Source organism: Triticum aestivum, chromosome 1B (genome assembly GCF_018294505.1).
Source record: "Triticum aestivum cultivar Chinese Spring chromosome 1B, IWGSC CS RefSeq v2.1, whole genome shotgun sequence".
In the NCBI taxonomy this organism is placed as follows: Eukaryota; Viridiplantae; Streptophyta; class Magnoliopsida; order Poales; family Poaceae; genus Triticum; species Triticum aestivum.
Window position 1 is genome coordinate 12859302 of NC_057795.1, and position 19215 is coordinate 12878516.

Here is a 19215-nt window from a genome sequence, read left to right on the forward strand (position 1 = left end):
CGGACAGATTAAAGCAGGTGCCACGGGATAATTTATCGTATATGTACCGTGCTGCCGTGCACAAACGCCGCCAGGTTTAGATTAGCTTTATTCTTAATAAATTAGATTTTCTCTTGGATTAGCTTTGTAGAAGTGTACCGTGCTACATACCAACAACCACACGCTAGCTGCTCACTCCTCTTCCTCTCCAATCTCGTGTCGTGCTACTAGTGCCGCGGACCAGCCGTTGTCCATCAATCTGTCAGCTCGTTGGGCGGTGGTGATGGCGAGGCACTTCACGCTCAACACCGGCGCTGAGATCCCCTCGGTGGGGTACGGCACCTGGCAGTCCAAGCCGGATGAGGTCGGCCGCTCCGTTTACGCTGCCGTCATGGTTCGCTCGGCCTTGTGTGATTTGGTTTCTTCAGCTAATTACTTTCCTTTGTCTAATCTCAGTTTCTCACCTTTGTCTAATCGTGAGAAACATAGATATGAGATTGTTTTTGAATTATGCAGGCAGGGTATCGACACATCGATTGTGCTAGGGCTTACCGCAACGAAAAGGAGGTAGGTGAACATTTATTTCTTTTTCGATGAAGGGACTTTTTCAATAAAAATGCTTGCATTCTTGTTGGCAATATTGTCTCCATTCAAACTGAGTATGAATTGTTGGCTTAAGGAAAGCATAACATTCGCTTTCGGATTATCAGGTTGGTTTGGCACTGCAAAAGCTATTCGAAGAGGGTGTGGTGAAACGGGAAGATTTGTTTATCACCTCTAAGCTATGGTAAGCTCAGAGCACTGGGATTGATCTGTTCAATTCACCTGCATGTATTTCTCAGCAGTTTAAGTTCACCGAGTATTTGGTCGGTGATTTTAGGCATGATCATCATGCTCCAGAAGATGTGCCGGAGTCGCTTGACAGAAGTCTGCATGACTTGCAGCTTGAGTACTTGGATCTTTACCTTGTAAGCATCTTCAATTTTATAATCACGTTTCACTATCCAGTTGCTCCAATCTTGCCGTTGTGTTGTACTATCTCACTTTGTGTACTCAATATGGTGATTTCTACTATACTTTTGCATGCTCGTTTCATTTTATTTTTAGGGAGCTATCTTTATCATTTCGAATAAGGCAGCTCAGAAAACAATGAGAAAAGCATACTTTTCATCCCTCAACTCTTCGCAGAGTCTAGATTTAGTCCCTCAACTACAAAAGCAGACAATTTGCACCTCCAACTCTTGAAACCGGTCAAGTTCCATCCCTCGACTCAACCGAAGCAGTATCCATGCTGACTCGGCATGGTTTTGAATGGGGCATGTCCACGTGGCAAAATTTCTATTTCTTTTCATCAATCTTTAGTGTAGACGTTTCGTCGAACAGTTGGCGTGCAATGCCGCACTGCACAACACCCGAGCATGCCCGTCAGCCGACGAGCCACTGCCGCCACCATCGGTGGCCCTGCTAACTAGCATGCACCGCCGGTTGCCCTGCTGGCCACTAAACACGCCGCTCCAAGCCGTCGTGTGACTCCGGGCCTCTGGCCGCAAGCACAACCACCTGCTGGCTGGCACACCTAGTTGTGCCATAGCTCTCCAATGGAGCAGGATGGCAGAAACTGCAGCCAACAGTTGCATCCTCACGAACTTGCACTCGAAGCATGACAAGATCAGGACGTAGCTCATCGAGGCCGGCTTTGTGTGGCTGATCTGCATGTGCAAGTACTCGCAACATGCCACCAGAGCTGCGCTCACACAACGCCAACAGAATTTGAAGGGCCGGGAGCCTGAGCACGCAACCACGAAGCATGTTGGGGTGAAGACGCACGGGGGAGTGATGCGGAGCCGCCGGCGCGTGGGGTCCCAGTCGCTGAGTAACACGAAATACGATGGGATGGACGAGTCGGGGCTGCGTTCGACGGCGAGGTACATGCCGAGCGTGAGCTTGTGGCCGACCGTTGCGGGAGGTCGGCGGAGACGAACTCGGTGGGTTATAGTAGGGGTGTTGGCCGCCGGAGAGCGCCCACCTCAACGCCCGCACACCAACGACGAGCGGCAGCGCCTCCACCTCCGCCTTCGTACCACGCTGCTGGATCCAAGCAGTGGCCCCATGCGCGAAGGTCGGCGACGACGGCGAGCACCACCACAACCATGAGGTGCCCCAGCCCGTCCACGACGGTGACGTTCTCCAGCCCAGTGGGTAGGTTGAGCCGTCAAGACCACCATGAACGCCAGCTTGCTCCTTAATGTACGAGCGAGAGGAAATGGGAGGCCAATTTGCTGGTCTTATTTGCCACGTCAGCCTAGACCGGTCAAAACCGGGGTCAACAGCACCAAAACCGGTCAAAATTAAGAGAAGGGACGAAACATGCCCGGTTTGAAGATTTGAGGGTGCAAATTGTCTGGTTTCGTAATTAAGGGATCAAATCTATACTATGTCAAGAGTTGAGAGACGAAAAGTATACTTTTCTCGAAAACAATTGGCATTGTGATCTGGACTACACCAAACTCAAGATTTCTGGAGGTTATCGTCGACAAATAAATATGTGTTTAATGTGTGGAAACACGGTCCTCTATTAGACTGCCTATAATGGGAGTATCATAAGCGGTATCATGTATGCAAACTAGGCATTTTTTAGGATGTGGCGGACAATTAAATAAGGTAATTGAGAATTTGGTATCATATCATGATACCGTATCATATTAAATTTTATACCACATTGTGTCATGCATGAGAATAAATGAAGCAATCTAAGATACTAACTTATGATTATGCATTAGTAATATTATACACTAATATCATATGCATCATAGTAGTAGATGATACTCCACATTGCGGGGAGCCTTAAGTGGCCAGTCCACTACTTAGTAATTGCCTACTTAGTAATTCTATTGTTTAATGTGTAGAAACACGATCCCCTATTAAGTGGCCAGTCCACCGCTTAGTAATTGTGTTGTTTACATGCACGCGGGCTTCTTTTCTGTGATCTAGTCACAAATCCACATCCAACTAAAATAATGTCAAGCACCCACCACTTAACACCCATGCATTTCTGCATATGCTTTTTTTTATGTTTTGGTATGAGTTGGTATATTGTCTTGAGGTTGCATCTTGAATATATTATATATTTGAAGAATTTTACCATTATATTTTAGTTGAATTGTATTTTCCTTCGAGGTGGATTTAAGTGTTTACATGTTGGAGCTATATAGCAATGTTTTCATGTATAATTCGAAATTGAGTTTTTTAACGGTATGAAATTTTGTAGATCCATTGGCCATTTAGGCTCAAGAAGGGCACCAACGCAAGCAACCCTGAAAACTTTGTACTACCTGACATCCCTGCGACTTGGGGAGCAATGGAAAAGTTATATGATGCTGGAAAAGCTCGTGCAATAGGTGTGAGTAACTTCTCAACAAAGAAATTGGGTGACTTGCTTGTTGTAGCTCGTGTACGTCCTGCTGTTAATCAGGTGGAATGTCATCCGGGTTGGCAGCAAAGTAAGCTCCACAACTTTTGTCAGTCAACCGGTATTCATCTTTCTGTAAGTTCGCGGTGCACTTGGAGGCAGCTGGCTTTCTTATGTTTAAAATATACATGTTCTTATTATACCTGACTATGTATGGGTATTTGCAGGCATACTCACCACTAGGTTCACCTGGTACACCTTGGATGAACAGTAATGTCCTCGAAGAACCTGTCATCACCTTAATAGCGAATAAACTTGGGAAAACTCCTGCACAGGTGGCCCTGTGCTGGAACATTCAGATGGGTCATAGTGTACTACCAAAGAGCCTGAATGAGGAAAGGATAAAGCAAAATCTTGATGTTTATGATTGGTCTATTCCAGATGACTTGCTTGCGATGTTAACCGACATTAAGCAGGTTTGTTGCTATTCTTAATACCCCCATACTTAAATGAGGACAAAATTGCAATGATATTTTCTATATGATAGGCATCTTTATAAGATGAGATGGCATGTTGGAATAATACTATGTGAAAATACATAGCATCTGACAACTGAAAAACAAATCCATGTGTAAACATTCTGCAGAGTCTATATATTCTTTGTTGCTGTATCGTAATTTGGTGTAATCAAGTCTCTACAAAGGTCTTTTTTTACCTTGTTCGAGCATGGTAAAAGAAAATCCTCTTGACCCCTTGAGTTACCAATTGTGTTGTTCATTTTCATTCTTTTAGAAAAAGCTCAAATGATTTCTTTTTCATTTTTCTTGTTTTTTGTTTCAAATCAATGCATCTTGTTATGTTATTATTAAACTTTTCATAGTGCAGTGTGAGTGCATCTGATTACCTTACTTTGTGGCCTTCAGGTAAGGCAGTTCAGAGGTGACTTCACCGTTAATCCGCAAAGCGTCTACAAGACCCACGAGGAGCTCTGGGATGGGGAAGTTTAGGATCATGTTTATCGTTAGCAACCTACGTACATTAGAACCTTGCACTTCACATATACCTATTGTGTGTTACTTTAGATGTTGGTTAACTTTTAGTTCTGGATCAAGATCATGTGCTGCTGATACGTGGACGATTTGCGCCTTTTATCTGTTATGTACCCACTTGTCAACTTGTAACTAGATTGTCAATATGCTGGGTAGCAAGTGCAAAACCATGTGAACTCATTCGGCCTCCACCAAGTGTTGAACGATGCGGGTGTTGGCGCAACGGGTGCTGATGATGGGTTTACTATCATCGCAGGCCTCTCACACTTCCATCAAGCCCACCAATTGGAAGCCACACTCACTCATAAGCACAACATAGCCCACTCGATGGGAAGCCTATGTATATTGCCTTGGGTTCACCTATTGAACACTCACCGTGGCCGTGCGTCCACCTATGTGTTTCAAGGCTACCTATCTCGTCGACCCTTGACCTAAACCTTGCTGCTATTCATGTGTTATCTGATAGTACGGATGTTATTTCATACATCAAGAGACCTTCGCCTTGTGTTTATGCTTCTATCCTTTGGGAGATTGAATGTGGCCGACATTGTTTCGCATAGGTAGCTTTCGAAAATGAAAATCCCTCGCAAAAAAGAAAACATGTAAAGGGATGCCACAATGTAGCGGCGCATTTGCTTGTTAAAGCTTTGTCTACACTAGCTCCTGGGTGTCATGCTTGTTTTAATTCGATTCCGGATATTATTTGAATCCCTGTAAACATTTCAAATGAATATAGCCTTTCACCCCTAGAAAAACCCAACTTGGGTTCCACATCCATTTGTGCATCTAATTATGCTTATCGGCTTGCATGACTTTCCTAGTAAAATCACGCAATAATTTTCAGAGAAATTTGTGAACATCTTGTAGGGTAAACGTCATGTTCAAGCAGCCTTGTTCACCACTACCCAAGAAGTAAAAAATTGGAGGGTCGAGGCAGAAAAGACAAGCATAGTGGTCTAGTGACAAGGGCTGGAAAATAGTAGCTCGTAAACTAGCTAAATCATCTCCAAAAACCACGAGCTTAAGTAATTCCAACGCGTGCAATCCGGTGGGTTGGACTTGGTGCACGAGTCACAGTTGTCGCACGACGGCCACAAGTTCGCCCCTAAAGGCAGCATACAAGGTCAATAAGTTGCTACACTGTCTCTCTAGGCCAGGAGGGACTGGGAAATGGATGAAAAAATAAAGAAGCATAGGCATTACCTTGGCTCTTGAGGGGCAGTGCTGTGAGAACGGCCAACGCGACAAGCAGCACCTGAGGCCTCATGCTTGGTTGCAAGGATGGGACTGGTTTGGAGAGAGAGGGAGCTTGTGCTTTGGGTTGGCTATGTGAGTGTACGCGGCTGATGAAAATGAGAGGAAAAGTAAGAATATGCAAATAATCAACTACTAGTCCTCGAAAAAAGCGTAAAAAGCACTATGTAAGTGCACTTGTTTGTTTCTACTAGTCGATGCCGATGTCGGCACTTGCAAATGCTCAACATTCTCGCCTCCATTCCAATTGACAAGTTTAATTTGTGGTTGGTTTGCGTGGATCTTGTCATACCCGCAATTGACAAGATACATGACGGTCTTTGTCGGGTGGCTCCATGCTGCGGCGCATGAGCGGAGCGGCGGAGGGGTGGCGCCGTGATGTGGAAAAAGGGAATGGAGGCTGATTGTGCCGGCTGGGCCGAGACAATCAGAACATAAGCTATGTGTTAACTGTCAGTACAATGGTAACACACATTCCACTTGGTCTAGTAGATATATAGATTTTTTTTCCGATAAAGGGTAGATATATAGATACAAACTGGTAGCTAGTACAACTTCACTTCAGTAAGCCTTGAGATACAGTTACTAAATTGACATATGTGGTACTTCCGGACAAACAATGAACAGAGGCTAGGGGGCAAAAAAATCGAGGAAACGCAAACGAGTTTGTGTTTCATTGCATTGAACAGGAAGACGTCAAGGGTACAACCTCCAGGAAGGAGGGACACACGCGCGCACACACACGTCCTCACCAAGCGACTACAACTAGGTAAGGAGGTGCCCTCAACTACAGACACACAACGGCATTAGGCCTCACCCAGTCTAGCCTCGAGCCGAAGATGGGGACGCGCCGAGACTCGGAGCACCAAGGCAGCATCACCACCAGTGCTAGACACCTCGAGGGACGATTGCAGCTTCAGGACTACCCAGGCCAACGTACCTCACACCAATGTGCCTAGGGAGTCAGCGGATGAAAGGCAGGACCGGACAGGAACTGGTGTAGCAAGATAGTGTGGCTTGGAGATGGGTGTACATAGCCAGATAGCTCACCTTGCTTGGCACTCGGCAGCCGTAGAAGACCGACCCCTTCTCCGGCAAGCCCAGGTATGTCGGGTCAGGGTGCACGTACACCGAGAACAGTGCAGTGTGCCCATGGAAGAACCTCTCCCACAGCGGTGCCAGTGGCAGCTCACCACGCACGAGGAACATGAACACCACCTTAGGCGCGGGGAGCACCAGAGAGCTGATCCTCGGAGCCATGAACCGCCTGCAGCAGCAGCTCCTCGTCCGTCATGTTGTGTAGCATCACCAAACGCCCGCTTTCGTCGCCACCACCGCTGCCACCCAGTGCCAGCAGCCCCAGAGGTGCAGAAGTAGGTGCCGCTGAGTGGTCGGTGGAGGCAAGCCAGATCACGGTACCAATGGTGGAGATTGATTCCAGGAGGAAGGTGGACGCCATACCGAGCATGAAAGCTACGGAGAAGAGGAGAACCGGGAGAGGATGTCCCATGGTTTCGCCATGGCCGATCTCATCTGCGGCTTCCCCATGGTTTCGATCTCTAGCTGATTGGTGATGAACTACACGTAACGAGTTAAGTACATTAGCATGCAGCTTGGCTTGAGCTAGCTACATAATTAGCTAGGCAAGGGTTGACCCTTTCACTGCTTCTACTTTTTCACTTGCACGTCACTGACTTTGTGTTGATCGATGCATGCATATACATATATATTGACGTGCTACTACATAGGCTTGTCCATGCGTAGGCTTTAATCAACGGAGGGTACATAGGGGGCGCTAAATATGGGGAATGTATGCTTAGCAGACATTGGACGCCCTGAAATCCAGCAACCATTTTCAAACTGCTTCTTTGCTATGGATCGACGACTTACAAGTGGAGTATATAAAAAATATGAGCCAAAATCGAAGCAACACCTATCAAAAAGTGCACCCAGTGCCAACAGGGCATTGCCCCTTGTTTGAATGCACATATCATACTCACCCGCCCAAGCATCTCGTCCATGGATTTTTCTTTTATTTAGTTTAGCGTGTTTTACAAGTAGCTCAATCAGGCGAGCATGACAATGCGTACCACATCACATTTGTTGATAAGCGTTTCTTGTGAGAAGACTTAACTGCATAGAGCGATCAGTCATTAATTAACATTGCACTTCTTTTGGGTATAGTACATCATGTACAGTGGAGATGACATTTTTTGTTGTGTGGCCCGTGCGCAAGTGCGTGTGTGAGAGTGCACGTGTTAGAGTGAGAGAAAGAGAGAGACGGGGAGTCGACATAACCAACTCGCGCTGAAATATTACATGTTTACATGTGGAGAGATGAATAATCTCTAATGTTGCAGTTCTGTTGTTTTGTAAAAGACTTGGATTAGGCCATGCAACAAAATTGCATTGATCGGTGCACCAGGCACGTATATATAATGTACAGGAAGGGGCCACAACCTCAACTATACAGGAGAACTAGGAGGTGGACCCAAGACACAATATACACGCACACAATATATTCACATGTTTGAACATTGAGTGGATGTATGCATCAAAGTTTTATGCAATCTCTATTAAGAAAATATACTATTAGCATAAACTTTGACTTTATATTCTCGTCCCTTCTGTATGCATTTGAGGATATCTCCAAGGAGTACACCTAACTAGTGACTACAATATTTTGCATAATACAAATCCGTTGGTGGATACAAAGACGGAGTGGTAACGTGTCTAGACCTATGGCCTGTAATGGCCCATCCTAGATTTGCATGTAATGGCACAAGCTAAGCCTGATTGAACAAGTCAACCAGGTATTACTTTTATCTTAAGAGTCGGGATAGTATATGTTCGTGCAGATATTTTGGAGCCATGGGAACAATCGGCAAACTGAACAAAGATGGTGATAAAATCGAAGCCTATCACGGGCCACTGTATTTTATATGGTAATAAAGCCTACCACATAACAGCCCTATAATTATGCTCCAGAACGAGAGGTCTATGCACCAACCAAATCCTGGAGTCTTGTTCTCATCTTGTAGCCGCAGTAGTAACACAATGAGCTCTGGCAAGACATCCTGGCCCGAGCTGGTAGGCACGCAGACCAATCCAGGGCTGGTGATCATCAACCACGACAGGTCCGACCTACAGATCGTGCTGCTGCAGGTGGGCACCACCGTGAGTCCACCAGGGTATCACGCTGAGCGTGTTGTTATCTTCTTCGATGAGCAAACTGGCCTCATCGCAGCCGTTCCTGCAGTCGGTTAACTCGATCATATGTCCACGGTGCCGGCATGAGTCCTGGAGTTGTTTGTAGTGTGCCTTTTATGTTCATAGGCATTCACATAATATGTTATGGCTTGCAGAAACAGTTATCTATAAAGAATAGTGACTACAAGAGCGAGGCTTGTCAAATATATATACCTCTTTCTTCTTTGCTTATTTATATGTTTCTTTTATGAATTATACCATCTTGTGTGTAATATAATTTACAAAAGTGTTACCCTTTCACTTATTATTTTTTCATGATAAGATTCCTTATTTGATCGAAGATAAAAACGTGCTTCATTTTGGGAGGCTGTAATGTGCCCTCTCTTTCGCTCGCTTACTGTATTGTACATTCCTTCCTATATTCTTACGAAATTTAATAACATACTTACCAACGGCAAAACCGTATTTTCAAGTCTCAGATAACATGGTTAGTAGACAAAATTGACGCAAGTGTCATCTTAGTAGAAAAAATTAGACAGGGTGCCAAACAGTTCTCCCATGAACAAATAACGAATAAGAAATCTCTTATTGTGCATCCTTATGTTGTTCCTGTGTCACACCTAGCCATATAAACTGTAACAGCTGTCTCTTTTTGCTTTACAACGCAAGTATGAACATATCCAAAAAAGCATATGACACAACATACTAGTATCACTAAATCTGATATCAAATATGTTTTTTTTAATATTGAGGCATATGAAGTGCATACTTGTACATAGCTACTTACACCCCTATAGGTATTTTACTTCTGTACCAGTGTCGTGGTAAATGGGTGAAATTGAAATCCCATATTTCGTAGAAAGAGAAACAAGATCTCCGGCAGAAATAACAACCCCTTAGATTTCCTCCCCCGGGATCTCCTTTTCCCATGCCACCAATTTTTTTTATGTTAGACACCTTTAATATTATCGGCTTTGTCTATTAAGAAAAGGCCAACTATTAAGTGATGTAGAATATTGGATATGCTCGGGTTAACTTATGAAGTGTTGATCTCTGTGAAATGATGTTAGGTCATTGTAAACTTACAGCTCTAAGGGAAAAACATATGTAGCCAAGTGTCTTAGCTTACGCCGACTGTTATTTTTCAGGTACTCTGCTTATAAACCTCTATGCCTAGTACCCTGGAAAAAGCACACGACTAAAGTCAGACCCTCAGCATATCACTAACCAAGCCGACCACAACCAAAAAATGCGCGCGTCTTACATCAAGTACTCGGCTTATCAAGGGGAAAGTACTATGCTTATAGACAAGCCTCGGCATTGTGGCTTCCTCGTGGCCATCCTCGAAGCCTTAATGTCTCTGTGAAGAGCCTTTTTTTGGCCTTAGTGAAGTATGTTGGGTACAAGCTCCATCACCGTAATGCTGGACTCTGCCGCTGACCCAAGCTCTCTCTGCGCCGCGTTCGGCTGCCCCTACGGCCACACCTCCGCCGCACCAGGAGAGCCGGCAATGACTACATGGGCAACCATGGACCTCGCTAGTTCAGGGCTGCTCCGGTGAGCCGCAGCGGGAATCCCTCCACCACGAGAAGTACCCCATCGGCAACCATGGACCTCGCCGTTGAACCTAACGTAAGAGCATTGTGTCTTATTCTGCTGCCGCTGCATGTCCACCACTCCATCTAGGCCGCAGCTGCCACCTGGATCTCGGCACCTCCCGCTCCATTCGACGGTTGATGGTCCGGGTGCTCCCCCGCCGAGCCGCTGCGGAAACCCATCCACCATGGAAATCTGCCGCGGGAGTCCTTTGCTGGGTGCGCTTGTGCTCTGAGTCTGTTGCTATGTTCATGTGTGCTCTCTATGTGCGTCCTCTACTTTGATTGCAGGTGCACGAAGTTGTTTGATGTATTCTTTCTGGTCCAAGATACTCCCTCCGTTCAAAAATACTTGTCATCAAAATGAATAAAAAGAGATGTATCTAGTCGTCCAAAAATACTTGTCATCAAAATGAATAAAAGAGATGTATCGAGAACTAGATACATCTCCTTCTATCCATTTTGATGACAAGTATTTTCGGACAGAGGGAGTATTATAGATGCTTCCTTCAGGCACATGCTTCCCTGGATGATGGATCATTCAAATACATGGACATGTCATGGATACTTCTGCTTGAAATATGTAAATTGTAAACACCATTTTTGCATTCAACCTCAATATCAAGTCGGTGTTCCAAATACCTAAACATCCAAACAGAAATATTGGCATTCAATCCAATGAAATGCCAAGGCTCCCAATGCGAACATCCAAACGGAGCGTAAGGGTATTGTACACCACGGACCGGAAAAGGGCAGAATAGGACAGAAAATTGGGTTGGTGCAGGCTTTCTATTATACTATTAACTAATAAAGAAATGGGAAGAGCACTTACATTCTTGAATGGACAAATTAATATTTGGCGCAATGCGTTTCAGCTGTATGGTGTACGGCTTAGAGCGTATGTAGCTGGGTTTGCATGTTATGCAGTGTAACTTGGAGAAGGAAAACAATCCAAATTTGCCCATTAGCTGAACATGCCAACTTATCGTCAAAGACAAAAGCCAAATGCCAATTAGGCCTGAATGTGCCTTAACCATCTTTTTATTTAAAAAGTGATCTATTTTTCGGTATAAGTGTCTCCTGAATAATATAGTAATTCATGCCTCGACTAAACAGCCCGGCTGATTTGTGAACAAACGATCTATCCAGAAGTGCAGTGATAACATCGAGGCATCACCCAGTCATGCCGGCCGGCTTTGTATGCATGCTAATTAAGATTTTTTTTTTGCGGGAATGCTAAATTAAGCTTGACACCTAGTCTATAAATCCTTGCGATATCAGAGACCTTTGCAGACACACCACACCCACGAGGGCCCTAGCACATATATCTGAAGTAGTAATAAGTAGTAACACACATATGAGCTCTCCGAAGACATCCTGGCCGGAGTTGGTGGGCGAGCCGGCGACACCGGCAGTGATGACGATTAACAGCCAAAGGCCCGACTTGACGACGGAGGTGCTCCCGATTGGGACGAGCCCAAGCCCGCCGGGATTCGACTCAACGCGTGTCTGCGTCTTCCTCGACCCACGAGACAAGCTTGGCCGTGTTGCAGCTGTTCCAGTCGTTGGCTAGCTTAGAGTTTCTTTTAAGGACGCTACGTAGCAGAGTTGAACTATATACCACTAGTAGAATGCCCGTGCGTTGACACGGGCTTTTAAACTTTTTTATAATTGTTGTATAAAATTCGGTGATTTTTTTACTACTTCCAACAAAATTGACGCAGGCCTTTGTCGAAGGATTCTTTTTGAACAACAACGTAATTTATCTCCATCTCTCATATACCCCGTGAAAAAATGTATTATCATGTGCAACATATATACAAGGAAGAATAATCATTTGTATGCATCTCATTGTGTAAAATTGGATGACTTTTGAGTCCAGTCGCTCATAGTTACATCCGTGACTTTGTCAATCGACATTTTCAAAGCATCATCCGAAGCCATCAATTTTTATTATCTCTGACCTACAAAAGTTAAAAAATAAAAATATATTAAAAAAAAGACAAAGCAGCATGTGCATTGTCGTCACATAGAATGTATGTCATCTCACCGCACCATTGCTTGCATCTTTTCTAAACTTCCCCACATACTCCGAGAGATGATGGCGTATTGTACATCTGACTGAAAAAATGATATGATTATCACTACCTTGAGAGATGATGGCGTATCGAATTAGTTAACTGTCCGTGCATTGGAAGGGGTCATACATTTCAATGGTTTAACACGAATTGTATCAATTGTATATCAGTGGTGCATCTGACTTGCAACACATTTTTAATTCAAAGATTTCTGAGTGGAAAAAGGATATGTAATAGGTCCTTGTTATATACATAACCATAAGGTCATAGGAACCCCATCCTAATCTAACTTAAGCAAAACTGCAGAAGAGCTCACAAGTGGACCTGAAGCTATGATAGGAACAAAATTGGAATGGTGTTCCTCTTGAACATCCTATGAGGAACTAACAATATTAAGCAAAACACGAAACGGTAGTTCAGTGCTCGGAAAAACAAATTACCATTGCCTGATCAACTTCGACTTGAGTATCTACCAGGGTTTACATTTTAATACATCCTTTCTTAAATGTCAGTCTTTGCATAAAATCCTCACGTTTTCAAAACATTATCATGCAAAAATCACATTCTTTATGAGAAACACACCTCATAATAGAAACTCTGTATCATAATAGAAATTGTAGGTTTCCTTGATGGGAAACATACTAATGGTCAGATACGCATCATCATCCCAGTTTAAGCCTCTACCGCTACCCATCACTACTATCTTGTGCAACCTCTCGTCTTTCTTATTTCACTCGCTTTTCTGGAGTTTGTCTTCACCAGCGGTAGCAATAAAAGCAAGTCCAGCTCAATGCTGTCAGCAACCTAAAAAAAGTTTCATCTCTGATGGCATTTCCAGATGGCTTGGCAAGTTCTCATGCGCTTTCTAATCCTTGTATATATAAAAGAACCAACTTTCTAAGACAAGAATCAGGCTACTCATGTATGTACCTTTTAGTCTCTTCCTCAAATTTTCTTCTAGATGGTGCAAATGGAGATTCCAAATAAGAAGGCATGGTAGAACATAGTTCCACATTTATTCGTGAAAAGAAACATAAATTTAGAACAAGTGGAGTACCTTTCGATTCCTCGTGTACATCAACGGATGTCGTCTTTTTTACCGTTAAATTACTCTTTTCCTTCTCTCCCTCCACCCAATACCTTTGCCTCTCCGCCTCCCTAACGCAAGTTCACCACATTTTTCAATGGTGCTTCTTGCTCGCAATCACACCTTCCATCTCCATCTAGACTTTAACCATGCATTGATTTACATCTCACACAGTTTAACTTCTCCCTCTCTCACTGCAATGCAACATTCTCTCTCAATGGTGCTTCTAGCTTGCAATCACACCTTCCATCTCCATCTAGACTTTAATCATGCATTGATTTACATCTCACACAGTTTAGCTTCTCCCTCTCTCAGGCTCTCTCACTGCAATGCAACATTCTCTCTCTCCCTCCCTCGTTACCCTCTTCCAAATAAACTGCGGCATTTAAGAAGTAAACATTATGTGTGAGATGTAAATAGTTGTGCCAGAAGGACAATAAAGTTTAATACGGATGTATTGGTCAAAAGTAACACCCAAATTAAAAAAATCACTTCTTAGTATACATAACCTTGCTATTAAGATTTTTTTTACTTTATTGTGCAACACACTGTATTTTTGGAGCATGTGTTATTTTTACCCTCAACCTGAACATGTGCTAATACAGTACATACATTTCTAGTTTTCTATATAACTGAGTTATTTGTATGTCCAAATATGATCTTAGAATTAGTATGGTCCCAGTTTAGCTCTTACTATACCTAAAACAAGCAAGCATTCAGCCATTACACCACGGTAGTGTGCGCAACCAAGGTGTGGCTAATTTGTTTGTTCAAAAGTTTAGGCATATCATTTCATCAATCAAAGAATATTATCATGTAAATCACCAATGATCATGTCATTGTGCAATAAAACAGGGGGGGTGGTCATAGGAAGTCATTTACTAATGAGATGACAGTACCGACGGCTTGATTTCTTTGGGATAGCATGCAACATCTCCAATGGAAAACAATAATACTACTAAACATGAAAGAATAGGAGGGATCCCATCCTTTGGTCTAATTTTTACGCTCACCCTGACCATATGCTACTACATCCATTTTTAATTTTCTATATAACCGAGAGGTATTTGTACGCCAAAATCTGACCTGACAATTAGTATGGTTCAGTTGTAGCTCTTACCTAAAAACCTAAATTAGCCAATCATTCAGGCATGACACGCCGCGAACAAAAAAATCTTGCCCCGGCTCGATGGCTGGCGTTACAAGAGTGATAGCTCGATGGACGGCACAAGAAAGGAAGGGGAGCAGCGAAGGAAACTGGGAGGATAACTGAACTAGTGGCGGAGAAGATGACAGAGACTCAGAGAAGCAGATACAATGAAGCGGTGTGGCCGAGCAGGGTTGAGATCATACCTTTGTATCACCAAAGTAAGGAGTCGGCAACACATACAACCTGAACTGTTTTCTAGGGAGAAGAAAAAAGGAACAAAAAATATGCTTTTTGCACTAACTACTAACCAGTACAACTCTCCATAGAAAAATACATAACAGGCAGGTCATGTAGTGGTGAAAATATAGGGCAATGTACCTGCATAAGTTGCTGGGTAGTGTAGTAGTTTGTTCTCTCCTTCAACAATTCTCGAGCGGCTCGACGATGACTCCATTTTCTTCAACAGCAGCGACGGAGGCCTAGCATTGCAAGACTTCTGTGGTAAAATAAACATATATATATACTATACAGAAAATATTATGATGAAGGAACAAAATCTTAATATGTCATTTAATTTGATAGAAAGCCTTGAGAAAATCAGTAGAGTAGAGTCTGAAAAGGTTTGCTAGAAGTAATCTTGCATGCACTTTAGTTTTCCTTCTCAAATCAAGAAATTCTTATGCAGTTCTAAACTTTGTTCATTCGCTGCATGCATCGGTGATATGTTGAGACCAGAACAAATATATACCAGTTAATACTATTACACACATTACATGAGTTATGTTACACAACATGTGTTTTCGTCTGAAATTAAGCAAAAAATTGAAACGTCTCAACTGGAATAGTTTCTGAATCATTAGATGTGTTGTCAGGCGGTGCTCCTGCCGGCCTTCATGATGGGGTGGGTGAACCGGAGTTGCACTTACACCATCCAAATACACCTCTCCAGCATATTAAAGCATGCAATATCTAGACCCATATGTTCAAAATCTATGTTCTAAACAAAACCTAGCCTGAAGCCATTAACATTAAGAATAGTCCTGGGTACTCCTGTGTACCACTTGCACATAAAGCAAGGGAGTCACTAAGAAGAAAAACAATGATTTCATTCAACTGAGTAGATGCAGGTGAAGAAGAATTAAGAACTCATACTTTTTCCATGAGGTGTAAGGGGAATAATAATAGATTCGCTTAGGAGAAACAAATGTCGTTCAAGGGAGTATATGAGATATGTGATTGGGTGGAATAGTTGGGAGCTCATATTTGTTTTTGAAGGCATGTAGGAAATAGTAAACGCACTGGTCCAAACTCCAGAAGTAAAGTGGGTGGCGCCATGCATGGTACATATAATGATGCCACTAATTAAAAGGGGCATCACCAAAAAATGAAGAATGGAATCAGATAACAATAATTCCTACTAAAATTATCGGCAAGCTTGCATGAAAGAGGACAGAGTCTTGTAAGACCTTGTAGCTGTGCTATTCTGTTTTGATGAAGTTTCATTCAATCATAACATTCAGAAACAACAATTATACGCTGGTAGAAAATGAAAACGAAGCATTAGGGACAACTAATCCTGGACCAGAGATAAGTGGACACACACCCGCACACGCACACGCACGCGCGCGCGCACACACACACGCACAAGATAGACTAATTTAAATTCCTGCTCCGGTACTTACATGAGAAGTATTTTGGTCCCCCATTCTACATTCTCAACTTAGTGCTTCACTAAAAAAATTAGGAACTTGAAGCGATCCTTGTATATATAAACACAATCTATGATATTCTTACATACAACTTTATTTTGCTTCACAATAAAATTTTAAAGCAGATAAAAGAAACATGTACAAGCACTGCCATATGGGATAACTGATGGTCATATTTTTCCTGAAAGGCGCCTGATGGTTATATGAAACATCTAAAACTTTAGGAACCAGATATGATCTAAGGAAGTGACACACACTGCATGTACCTAATAACAAAAGCCATAGGAAAGATAACCTTTATTGATTGAAATATTGCCAGATCCACTCCTTTCTTTGAATAGAAAGTTAGCAACAAGCACTGGCGCCAGCACATCCCCTTTGTCATAGATCAATAGACAGCAAAAATGGAGCAACATTAACGTGGGCTAACTCCTATGACAGTTTGCATATTAAGAAACTAAGATTACATATGGCTAGATAATGAAATTCCTTTGCACCATCGTGTTCTTACTTTGAAATGTGGTAGCAACAATTAGAAAGATTCTAATACGTTAGTTTTGGCACAACGGAAAATCCAGTGCATGTACCTGTAATCAACACCGGCTACGATGGTCAGTTCATCTTCATTGAGTACTGATCAAGCGGCACCATGTTGAGAAAAATCAACAAATTTCTGTCCTTATCTGCTGCAATTTTTTAGCTAGTAAACAAAGCACCTGAACAGATTTCTGCATTCCAAAAATTAAAATTAACAGATCTCAGCAATCTTGTTGAGCAAGAAAGAGGCCTTGTCCACCTGCTCCGCCTCTGAGCCGTTGACAAGAACAACCTCCCTCTTGAATTAATTGCTGATCTCCTCCACCCCTCGCATATGCCACTCCACCACCTTCGTCGCCACCCCCTTCTTATTCACCTGCTTCATCTCAATCGATGGTGACGGGCCCATGGGGCAACGTCCAGGTCCAGGTCCAGTTGCACCGCCCTATCGCTGCCCCGGCTACTGCTGGTTGGCATGTCGATGTAGATACACTACATTGATTAGTACATATGTCATATTAATCAATGAATGTTGATCTATTTGTAAATCATATATATGCACTAAAAAACGACAGTTCAGTAGAAAGGCTTATAAGATCATGATCGACAGTTGTTCTCGAACACATGAATTACTTCTTAAGTAAAATAAACAGTCATCCATAAATCTGCATTTAGAATTTAACCATGAACAATAAACTTGTATACTTGTGTGTACTGTACCATAGAAAAGAACTACTGTACTGTAGAAAGCGGGAAATGGATACATGTAGAACACATAACGTGTTGAAAGCGGGAAATGCTACTGCTTGTAGCAAAACCAATGACACTACCGATGGATGACAGGTTAACATAGAAAGCACATGTGCACAATGCCCTTGCCTCCGGCACAGGGCACCGGCCATCTTCTTCAGCTTGTGAACACTCATATATTACAATAGTCATCCAATTTCCTATATGAACCAACAAATTATTTTTGCCTCCATAATGGAACTTTCTGAAGCGTCTAATGTTTCTCTTCCTCTTAATCATCAGTTCTATAAAAAGCTCATCCATCAATCTACAGAAAACAGGGGGAAAGGACAATTGCATGATCAGATCCATAATGAAACTTGTTGACCTGCGCCTAATGTTTCTCTCCCTCTTAATCTTCAGTTCTATACAAAGTGCATCCATCAATATACACAAAACATGAAGAAAAAAAGGACAATTGCATGATCAGATAAGAACGCAGTTACATGTGACCAGCATAGATCATTTGTTCTAATGGCCTGAAAACAGTAACAGATAAAGTACAGGTCGACCAAAATGTGAAATCTATCAAAAGAGCAAATGAGATTATACAGTACACTAAAACACTACGTACCAACTCAAATTTATCAGTGTTCATGCACATAGAGCAAATTGTTGCCCACTATAGAGAATGAAAAGAAAGATGTACACTAAGACATTAAAGAGTTAAACAGAAATAATATACTGTCAAAATGATCCTGCAAAGTCAGTACACAAAGTTTAGAATTAATCACATAGATACTGTATTAGTATTGATATTAAATTGCATTACAACTAACTCGTCAAGTACAGAAACATGAAATAATGTCCTGCTGATAGGTTCTGTGATTGACCCAATGACTAATTGTGGTTCTAGTTCAGAGGTAGATCAAGGCACATCCCATCAGCAGTTGGGAGATGAACTGCATGGAGGCCATGGAGAATGGATCAAATCTATGGGCGTGGACATGGAGATTTGGAGATGGTGGTTCGTGTAAAAAAACAGGAATATACCTCAAGGCGTGGACGGCTGGACGCCGAAGACCTTGGCCGTCCTGCTCAGCCCCTCCATAATTCCTAGGTACTCCCTCCATAAAGAAATGTAAGAGTGTTTAGATTACTAAGTAGTGATCTAAACGTTCTTATATTTATTTACAGAGGGAGTACCTCCGAACGCCCGCTTTCCTGTCCACACGGCGGTGCGTAACCTGCTTCTCGGCCATGGCCTTCGCTCCTCCGCCGCTTTCTGTTTCCTCCTTGCGGGCCTCCCCATCGGAGCCCCCGACCACCATCGCCACCATTCAGAGAGAGACATGAGATAGAAGATGGAGCAGCAGCGGCGGTCCTCGATGGGAAAGGAGGAAAGCAGAGGCGGGGATTGACGTACATG

General features: G+C 43.0%; 1 protein-coding gene across 1 annotated transcript; it reads left to right on the forward strand.

The window, feature by feature from the left end:
• Positions 1 to 262: 262 nt before the first annotated feature.
• Positions 263 to 4395, forward strand: LOC123084388 (NADPH-dependent aldo-keto reductase, chloroplastic-like). The gene is made up of 7 exons (XM_044506018.1): positions 263 to 373; positions 496 to 546; positions 690 to 766; positions 860 to 947; positions 3248 to 3523; positions 3616 to 3864; positions 4312 to 4395. Exons 1-7 carry the CDS (start codon positions 263 to 265, stop codon positions 4393 to 4395), a joined length of 936 nt encoding a protein of 311 aa, XP_044361953.1.
• The last annotated feature ends 14820 nt before the right edge of the window (positions 4396 to 19215 follow it).